The sequence below is a fragment of the Anneissia japonica genome, unplaced genomic scaffold, assembly GCF_011630105.1.
Source record: "Anneissia japonica isolate Jap-2015-1 unplaced genomic scaffold, ASM1163010v1 scaffold1881_len754168_cov175, whole genome shotgun sequence".
NCBI lineage: Eukaryota > Metazoa > Echinodermata > Crinoidea > Comatulida > Comatulidae > Anneissia > Anneissia japonica.
Window position 1 is genome coordinate 752,333 of NW_022757845.1, and position 10,409 is coordinate 762,741.

General features: G+C 33.9%; 1 protein-coding gene across 1 annotated transcript; it reads right to left on the reverse strand.

Annotated features, from left to right (window-relative positions):
• Positions 1 to 2,082: 2,082 nt before the first annotated feature.
• LOC117124910 lies at positions 2,083 to 10,186 on the reverse strand. The gene is made up of 5 exons (XM_033271248.1): positions 9,947 to 10,186; positions 9,225 to 9,272; positions 8,488 to 8,778; positions 4,505 to 4,816; positions 2,083 to 2,538 (listed from the first exon to the last, which is right to left on the reverse strand). The coding sequence occupies exons 1-5, from the start codon at positions 10,092 to 10,094 to the stop codon at positions 2,285 to 2,287; spliced, it is 1,053 nt and encodes a 350-aa protein (XP_033127139.1). The 5' UTR covers positions 10,095 to 10,186; the 3' UTR covers positions 2,083 to 2,284.
• Positions 10,187 to 10,409: the final 223 nt, after the last annotated feature.

Consider the following 10,409-nt stretch of genomic DNA (forward strand, 5'->3'; position numbering starts at 1 on the left):
TCTAAAATGTTTTCATTAAGCTTGTACACGCTTTCTTTCTAGCTGCATTTCATTCGTTTTCCATTAGAATTTCTCTATTAAATATTCATATTTCCCTTTTCTAATCTACATAAGACACATGCCTTATATATACAAAAGTAAAAAATTGATATTGGTTCATGTGTGAGGCGATTATATCTACCAGTAATAATGTTTTCCCCACAAGTGTAGTGCAAGGGCGTCGGAAGCGGTCCGGTTTTGGCCGGACCAATAATTTACAACTCAATATCGTTTGTAAGCCAAATTCTACTTCCTCTGACTTAATCAAACATAACTTGCACATTCAAAATTGGAGGGGGCCGGCTGGGACCTCCCCCGAACCTGCCACTTCCCAGTGGTGAAACTAGGTTTCAATGGACCCTTTTTTAAGAGTACAGTCATCACACAGGTTAAGAATGCTATATATAGAAAAATAATTACCAAATTACAGTTTTTTTTAATAATATGAAAGACAGTGTATTGCAAAAATTATATAAAAATAAATTGTTCAAAATTTCTTATCAATAATTCCATAATTATATGAAATGAGAGAATAAATAAAGTGCAAGAAACACGAACGTATTATATAATGCAATATGAATAACTTTTAGGTCTATTATTTTATTTATACAAGTTGACGGATGTTGTGAAATACCTAAAAAAGGATTCCAGATTCAAGAACACTTTATTGTCCATTTTAAAATTTTTCTTTGCAACCGTCTTGGTTAAGAAGGATAAAATTACATTAAAAATCACAGGACAAAACAACTTGGCAATGACGAGAAATACGTTAAGATATTAACAATTTAAAATAGTGAAGTAGTAAAAAGTCAAAACTGTTTAAAACTGTTTAAAATTTACTATGTGTATCTCAGAAACAGACCAGCCATTTTAGTAAAGATTAAAACTATAAAAACCTAGCATTTTGCTATAACATAATGACAGCATGCTAATAAAAAGTAAACATGTGTTATGTATACACAGGATACAGTATGCATATTCCTCCATGAATAAATAAAGTGCAAGAAACATAAACAAAATTATATAACTGAATAATGCAATATGAATAACAAGGAATGTGCACCTATTATATTTATACGAGTTGACAGATATTGTGAAATACATATAAAAAGATGTGGCGTAATTAAATTAACATGTGTTATGAATACACAGAGTATGAATACACAGAGTATAATATGCTATGCATTATTTAGTAAACCTATTAAATGTCTTTTGAATTAAGATAGGTGAATACGTTTGATTTTCAAATAACAGGCTGCTAGTATATTATTTAGTATTATTATTTAGTAAACATTTGGTTTATTAATGGCAGGAGGACCATGTATGTAGTAGGTATTCCCATTATATGGACAGATCTACCAGGTGATAAGTACTCAATAGAGCAATAAGAATCAGGGGCATCAACTTTTGGTGGAGGGTCAATATTAGAATAAAGGTACTATACGTTTCTACATGGGTTCCACACAGGCCCTACAACAGTCCCGGTCAGGGTGGTATGACAAACGGCAGGGAAAATCAGCAATTTTGATTAGATACTTATTAACAGGTAGATATTTATTAATCAATTCAACTGATCGATTTACACTTCTTTGATTAAAAAAATTACTAAGACATGGCCAAGGCCGCCCATTATACATGCGTACAACCCGTAGCTGAACTATGGCCCTGGTTCGAGACGAGTAGGCCTACGTGTCAATTCTTTTAGAGTATTTTTGCAACATACTGAGTAGTCCGTATGGTAATACATCGGCTAGTGTAAAACATTTTTCAAATATATTACTTCTACTGTTAAAGCAATATTTAACTACTATTACTTGTACGTACGTTAATAATTATGAAATCCCATGGTGACAAATATAAATGATTAAGCATGAATGGTTAAATGATATATTTAGTACAAGTATGAATGATTGGTATAATAGAATAGTGCGTGTTTTGAGCTATAGAAAAAGACAAAACTAATGAAAAGAAGTCATGTTAATGCAATGATGAATATGTATATTTGGCGACCAATAAAAATATCTTCCGACGCCCCTGTAATTATGTTTACTCCTCATTTATTTCGGAATAGAAAAAGTGAAGATTTGTATTGTCAGCTATACGGTACAAGCTACTTTTTACATGATTTGCAGATAATTTACAAATTAGTTTTAATTTTTTCAGCTGTTGATAGACGAAGAAGAAATAGGATAAGCAGTACTTCTTTCTTGCTGCAACACTTGTGAGAAAAGGGGTGTCATAAACACTAGATGTCTTTTTGTAGTACATGGGTATATCTCCTATTTGCTTCTTTTGACTTGCGACGTTTCCTATACTTCTTTAACTTGTCTGATAACAATAGAAGGAAAGAAATGGAGCTCATTATTCCTCCAACCACATAAACTGCCGTATAAAGTGTATTTTGCATTTTGTCTTGTGTGTGTGCCAAAGTAAGAAATACTACAAACAATATACAACCGAGAAGGAGAACTGCCCATGTTGGCCAATACCACCAATTTCCTGAAAGAAAGTAAAATATTTGAGTAGGTTTAACATTAGTTAGGAGATCAGTAATACTTCCTCAATATAGTAATGCTTATCGATTGCTGTAAGATAACAGGGCCATTTTCAGATTATCAGTGCCCTATCAGCGCCCTTTGTATATACATTTTGACACCGATTATAACAAATCCAATACTAAACTTGATTAAGGTGAAGTGAACATTAGTAAAGAAATTTGTCTTGTCCATGTTACCCACAATGCTTTCAGTGGTGGCACCAGGAAGGGGGAGGGGGAAGGGAATTTCCCCCGTCGGGATCACAGGCCTGTTCACCCTATCATCGATGATGTCGTCGAATGAAATATTTAAAAAAAGTATTAATTTTATGTAGAATAATAACGTTATTTTGATTCCAAATTGTTGTGGTCTAAAAGCACAATTTGGACTATACTAAGCTCTAAAAACTCTCCTGTGAGCCCTACCACGGACTTCTTCGACCCGGATGGAGACTCTAGTCGGCTCCTTGGATCAGACCTCCTGTCGGACATATTGGACACCTGTAAGCAAATTTCTGAAGCCACCACTGGGCCCTTTTTGGGGTCTCATACCCAACTTCCATCGTAGGATTTTAGATGTGCACATTTTAAAATCATTGTTATTCTAAATATTTTAACGACGAATAAATGATATGATATCAGTGGTGGATGCAGAAATTTGAATTAGAGGGGGGACCAGGGAGGAACTTTAAAAAATGAAGGGTTTACCACTTCAGTCCCACCATGGTTGGGGCTTAGATAATACAATTTATGATTGTGGCACCTCTGGATGGCGGGAAATGGCACTCACAGACTTAAAATTGTGAATATAATTTTCTTTTTTATTTCCATTAAAAAAATAATTGACAAATTAATTAGTGGGGGCCCGCTGGATATAGTATGATATGTTCTACAGTCAATGACACATTATGTTGTGGTGTATGAAAAGTTAAATGATTATTGATTGATTTAATATAATTTGGAAGGGCATTCCATTCTTTGATGCCTGAGAAGAAACAAGTTGAAGTAGCAACACCTTTGACCGTGGGAACAATGAAATTTAAATAATAAATTACTTCCTCTGGTATTGTAATTATGGAATTCGCGAACTCTACAGAAATTCAGAGACATATAAGGAGCATTTTTGCCAATAGAGATCTTATTTACATGATTTATCTATCGTAATATTTTACTCTATCAGCTACATTTAATATACCAAGATTTAAAAGTTCTTCTGTTCCAATGTGTGAGGGAGAGGGGACTTAATGAATTAATATAACAAGCCATTTTGTTTGGAATAACTTGCAGTTTAGATTTAAGGTGTTTATTAACACCACAAAACCAATTTTCGATGCATAGTCAAAAAGACATTGCAAAATTGGAGTACAAAGAAGTTGTTTACATATTCTGTTAAGATACTCATTCTGCCTGTACAAAAATTTTAATCTAGCATTGGCTTTATCGATAACTGATTGTGCAATATATTTACAAGAGATAGTATTGTGAAGCTTAACTTCTAATGTACTGGCTTCGGTATATTGACCCTTTCCATGTACATTGTCTAAACCTAAGTAGTAAGATACTTTATCTAAGTCTTCCATTTTAAATTTACTCTTTATACAGTCCTTAAACTCATGTAAGATGTTCATTAGAGGCTTCAAGGTCATCTACCCAAACTATAACGAAAATAATTTTATCTTTAATTTCGTTATAATATATAAATACATATTCATTTTCAAAGTAGGACCTGGAAACATGGACCCCTCTTTCTAAGAATGCACCTGATTGGGTGGATATTCTAGAAGAATGAGAATCTCTTGGATTGACATACTGAGCAATGGTTAGGAGAGATGAGTACCAGACCAGAAACGGAGGGCTGTCGAACAACATGATAGTGATGGCACCAAAAGATAACCAGAAGGGAGTAAGTGTTTTAAGGACATCACTAACCTTTAGGTCTACACCTATTTTGATATACAGCCTTGTCATTGTAGTCATGCCTTTCACACACACGTTCCGCAACTTGATCAAATCCTGTCTTTTTTAATGCTTTGATCATGATTGGCATTTGCTTTTCTGAGTGACCCATTTTCCATATAGCCAACATGTGCATGTTGCTGTCGCTCTCCCATTGATGGTTGTATGTAGCAATATCATCAATTACTGCCTGTTCAAATCCTAGTTGCCTTGCAAGTTTTCTCCATCCGACTGGCAAATTGTCACAGATAAACAGCAGGTCTTGGTCACTAAAGCAATCTTGTTCTGTAAGTAATTAAAAGTCAATGTTTAAAATAATGTCATTGTACATTGTGTGTAGCTTCGATTCTGTATAACATTGTATAAGCTTCTACTATTTTTACTACTTCAATACCTGGAAACTTACATTATAAAAAAAACATTGTTGGGATCACAAATTAGAAGGCAATTTGTCTCATAGGGACTGTTGAAAAATTATAATTATAAGCATAACAAGAATAATCATAATAGCAATAATGATTGATGATATTAAGTATTACGTCATAATACTAATAATATCGAAAGAAATAGTAACAATATATAAATTCAATTTAGGTATAGGCTATAGGTCAGATGTTTTGTTAACATTGGTAAACTAACAATTTTGTTAATATTACTAGGAAGATCATTCCACAGGAATGTAGAAATAGCTGAAGATTTTTGTAACAGTTAGGCTTAAGCTGAATATTTTTTTAAAAATAATTCAACATATCAAGTATCGATAATGAAATTCTTTTATACAGATCATGTATTTTGAGTACTTTTACGTTTTTTTAAACAAGAGCGACCGCTAACTGGTCTGTGCGTTAAACTGATGTCACCACTATTCAGCATTTAACGCTTCCTGTATGCACCTTTCAGAAGAGGCTTTTTGTTGTTAAATCACGGAGGAAATATCCTCCATGCTTAAATAAAGTATATAGTGGCGCAATTGGGTTTTCGGCAAGGGTTCATAATTGTCAATAATTACTACTACTAACAAAAAAAAAATAATCAAAATAAATAATCAAAATAAAATAAAATGTTTTTAAATTGAAAAAAATAAATAAATAAAAATTTAATACCAAGGTGCGATTCGAACGCAAGACCTTTGGTTTCTTTGAGCACATCTTTAACCGATTGCACCATCCATGGACATGTCATATTAATGGTACAGTAGTTGCAGTAATGTACAGTTCTTGTTTTGTTTTGTAGGTATAGGGGGCACCCTGGGGGAAAACTTTAAGAAAGGGCCATGAACGGTTGTTGGAAATAACCTCTAGTTTATGTGTACAAAATTTCCAGCTTGTCCGTTCAAAACTGGCAACGCTGGACATTTTAAAGTTTGGTAATAACAACTGGTGAGTAGCCCATTTCAATTTCTTGTCAGCATCCACAAAAAAGCATCATTTTACTAACCTCCCCAATATAATTACCGCTAAAAGAAACATTAATAATATTTACATTTAAATTTGGCTTTTTTTGTGGAGTATGGAAAATATTATATTTTGTTTTGAGTATTTGGAATCGTGGGCGAAGGATACAACCTGCAGCGTGTCACTGACTGTGGTAAAATCATTTTCATTTTCATATCATTATTGATTAGGTCAATTATTGATTAGGTCAATAATCAGCAGTATGTACATAATAGAAAGTGTTACACAAAAAAAATCTTAAATTTAGGGAGATCTGAGTCAACCAGTGAACCAAATCACTGTAGCTAAGCTGGTTGTCTCAATCGCAAATTCAGGAACACACTACATTACACAAGATATAAATGGGGAAAAATCAACATTAAAGTGAATAAAAAAAAGTGAGAAATAATAACGGGCTAAGAATTGATGCCTGGCACACCACAGGCTATATTCGCGATCTATATTCTCTGTTCATGATTCACAAGATGCAGTGGTAATGAACTGTTTCCTATTAATGCAATTTAAAAAAATTCAATACGATACCTCTAATTCAATAGTGTGTTAGATTAATCAATATCAATTAATATTATTTGATTTATGACCTCAAATGCTCAAAGCCCCATTCCCGGCAAAATTTCACTAAAAATTAGAAAATATGCATTTGCATTACTCTAATTATTATAAATCATGGAAATATATTGGCATGAATTTTAGTTTTACGCAAAAGAATAAAAAAAATAAGAAATACAGACTATTTCTCATAAAATATTACCATTTTCTCGACGAATTCATCGTTACTAGGCAAATTCAGAGGTTGTAGATCCCATCCACTGGAATACTCTCGCTTTTATGTATACTTTATACAGTCAATAATAAGTGCGCCCTCTCTAATGAGATTAGTTTTTGCAAAGAAAATAAATAGCAGAAGATAGAGCAGCTTCCCAATATAGCGAAACATCTGTTCAAAAGGCATTGTGGGTACACGGAGATCAATTTTACTGCAACCGTGCGGCGGCGCTATATAAAAATAATAAAGGCGCTGCTCTTGTTTGCTTGTTTCCTTTAGTTTCTCCACTTAGTAAAATGTTCAAATTTTACTGCAACCGCAGGAGGGCGAATGTTCAATCGATTTTAATGCAAATACGCGGAACAGTTCATTCTTCTGCTATTTAAGTTTGGTTTTTCTACTTCGCATCTCGCACAATGCGGTCGTTCGGTTAGGCTGAGATATGTTTGTTTAAGTGTCAAAATCTCAGTCAGAATCAGTTTTTTAACAAATTTGAAATAATTCCTATGAAATATTATATTCACAAGTGTCAATACTAGCAACGGAAAATATCATGTCGGCCGTTTTTATGTGTGATAACAGAAACTAAATCGAGGTAAGGCTAGGCCTAGCCTAGCAGCCTTAGATAGGCTAATGTTTTCGGCGCCTACGATATTTCCTCTCACGACCTATCGCAAAATCAACATGAAAAATTCATCCGCATTTATTTTTTGTGTGGAACACAAAAAAAAATCAAATTTCAGTCTTATTTTACATTTTTTCATTCTTAGGAATGTCTAAATTCAGTTAAACTAGCAATTCCGTTATTATATGTATAAATCTTTATAACATTATACAAAAATTAGATTTTTCTTAAAAAACTGAAATTTTGCCGGGAATGGGGCTTTAACTGATGTCTAAAAATAAACTACAGTATGTAGGATTTTTTTTTTATCTTAAAAAGCATTCTAGATCAAGGGTAGCATGCGAAGTAGAATGATTCTCTCAAAATCCGTATTGGTGGGGATTAAGTATGTTATGTTTTGTGATGAAGTTAAGAAATCTAGAATACAGAGTTTTTCATTGATTTTTGTTAAGATAGTGAATAATGAAACTGGCCAAGAGTTATTTATTTATTCTTTCTTTGAACTGCCGGTTTGCTTTCAGTACTTGTGTAGTGGTTTTCAAAGTGATACAGATACAAATAATCCATCAATATAAAGAAAACAACACACACAATAACATCAAAAGGAATTCAATATAAATATTATGAGTTTGGCTACGAATGCATTTTGAATGGTTATAGTCATCAAAAATGATACGTATGGATAGATAAGTATGGATTTTATAAGAGGATTTTCTTTTTATAAATATTAATGACTTTAGCACATAGGTGGGAAAAGTGCGGCCCGACTGCGATTTTTTTGCGGCCCGCAAATAGAAATTAAAAACCCTATGTGTGCGGCCCGCCAAGCAACATTGGCTAGAAATCACCTTGTTTTTCACGGCCTGACACCGGTCATATGTATAAAACATTAAAACTCAGAAGAAAGTGGTGTAAAAGCAGTGCTTGGCGGTTTTTGGCAGCTCACTGGAAACATCAAAGTTTGGGTGCGGCCCTCGGTGTTAAATCGAAAATTCACTTTGGCCCTCCAACCGATTTTTATGCCCACCCCTGCTTTAGCAAGTTTAAGGTTGTTTAGGAAAAATCAGATGAAAATGATGAATACGGTAATACAATATGTTAAATAACTGACCTGCTTGTTCTTCGATAACAATACTTTCTGTATCACCCTTAAACAATGAGTCGGCAAATGTCTTAAACCCATAATGTCTCAGAGCAACACACAACAATTTAAGCTGATGTTGCATTCTACTTTGCATTTTGCTCCTCCAATACCACATCATATTTTTGACAGCCTCCTCTCCTTTTTGAGTATTAAACTTGTTTACTTCAGACCAACTAAGTCCCAGACGGACACCAAACTTTTTTCTTCTTAGCCCTATTTTCTCAGAGACTGTCTCAATAGTAACATCATCCACATAATCTAATACACAAAATACCAAAAGTCTTTCAAAACAGTATAATAGATATAACATGCAGTTACTATTTGGAAATTTATTGATCGTTTATGACAACCACATGAACATTTTAGATATTAGGAAGATGTATTAATACACTCCACACATGCTTTTCATGTGGGCAAACTGGGGGCAGTGGACGCATGCTGCTGTGGTGCCCGTTACCTTACTGCTTTCTACTATGATAGATGACAAATTCGCAGCTGATTCGCCAAAATGGAATGCGACCACTTTAATGTGATTTTATACTCTACTCAATCACAAAAACACGTATATACATTCTGCGTATGTACGTTCTGAAATTCTATATACTTATAGCATAACTACAAGATGTTTTGAGAAGTTATGTCTGTATTTTATCATTATAGAGGTTCTTCGCTATTTTGGACTAGTAACAATAATGTAAACTGACCTTCAGGTGCTTCAGGTTTATTTACTGTGACGTGGGAAGGTGGAACAGCTAAGAATTAAAGAACAGATAACATATTATATTGAAACAAGGGTGCACTGTTTTGTTTTAAAACATCCAATGTCATGTGAATCTTTTTTGCTGTCTCGACACTGTTTTGTGAGAAACATTTTAGGTATCCTATTTTATGTATAATGAATGTGCATTTCAAAATTGGAAAGAAGGAAATCGTTAGAAAGCCTCGACTGTCATAAGCCACCCCTGTCAAAAGTCACCCAAAAATGGATTATACCATTGAAAGGCTAAGGTGCACAATGGGGTGTTTGGCTTGTTGTTGGCACAATAGGTTTTGGCTGTAGTGCTAGGAGTTTTTTTGTATCAGACCTCTTTTATTCTTTTGTGTATTATGAATTAGAAACTGGGTGTAGCCTACCTAGGCTTAAACATGATTCAGTACTCCAAATGCAAACAATCTTTTTCTGTCGATTAAATTAATAGTGACGTAATTTTCAGTGCTCCCTGATTCTTTTAGTTTTATTTCATTGTTCTCACAGTATCAGAACATTAGTAGTTAACTACTATGTTAAAGTTTATGATTGTAGAACAAAACATTATTACCAATGACAAATATCTATTTACTTATTTACTAAGTATTTATTTTATTTTAAACATGCTAAAAGTTAATTGTTTAGGTTTTTGAGAAAGAATAGCACATATACATTTACCTTGCATTGGCATGCTGTCTCCAAATAATCGATTGTAGCGCGTCATTTCAATACCACTGCTTCCACATGGCAGCACATTCTTATCGAATGTGCGCACAATATGCATATGAGCATCTCCATTTGGGCAACATACACAAGGGATGTACATTGTTAATTCAACTCCTCGTGCACCTGTTTGCGAAAAATTCTTTAATCCTGTTTTGAGGAAGTCCAGTACCTTGATTAGAGTGTGAGCACAGGATAAGTATACACAGTTATTATAATGAACACATACTGTACTTGAAAAAAAGAGTACGATTAAAACATTGTAGGGGTGATGTTTTGCCCTACCTGACGTGATATCGTACCGAATGCTCAGTACGTCCCCAAATACTAGCGAAAAAAAATTCGCAAGTGATTCGGGTGGGAATCGAACCCACGACCTCCAGGTATCTAGCCTGATGTCTTAACCACTAGACCACCG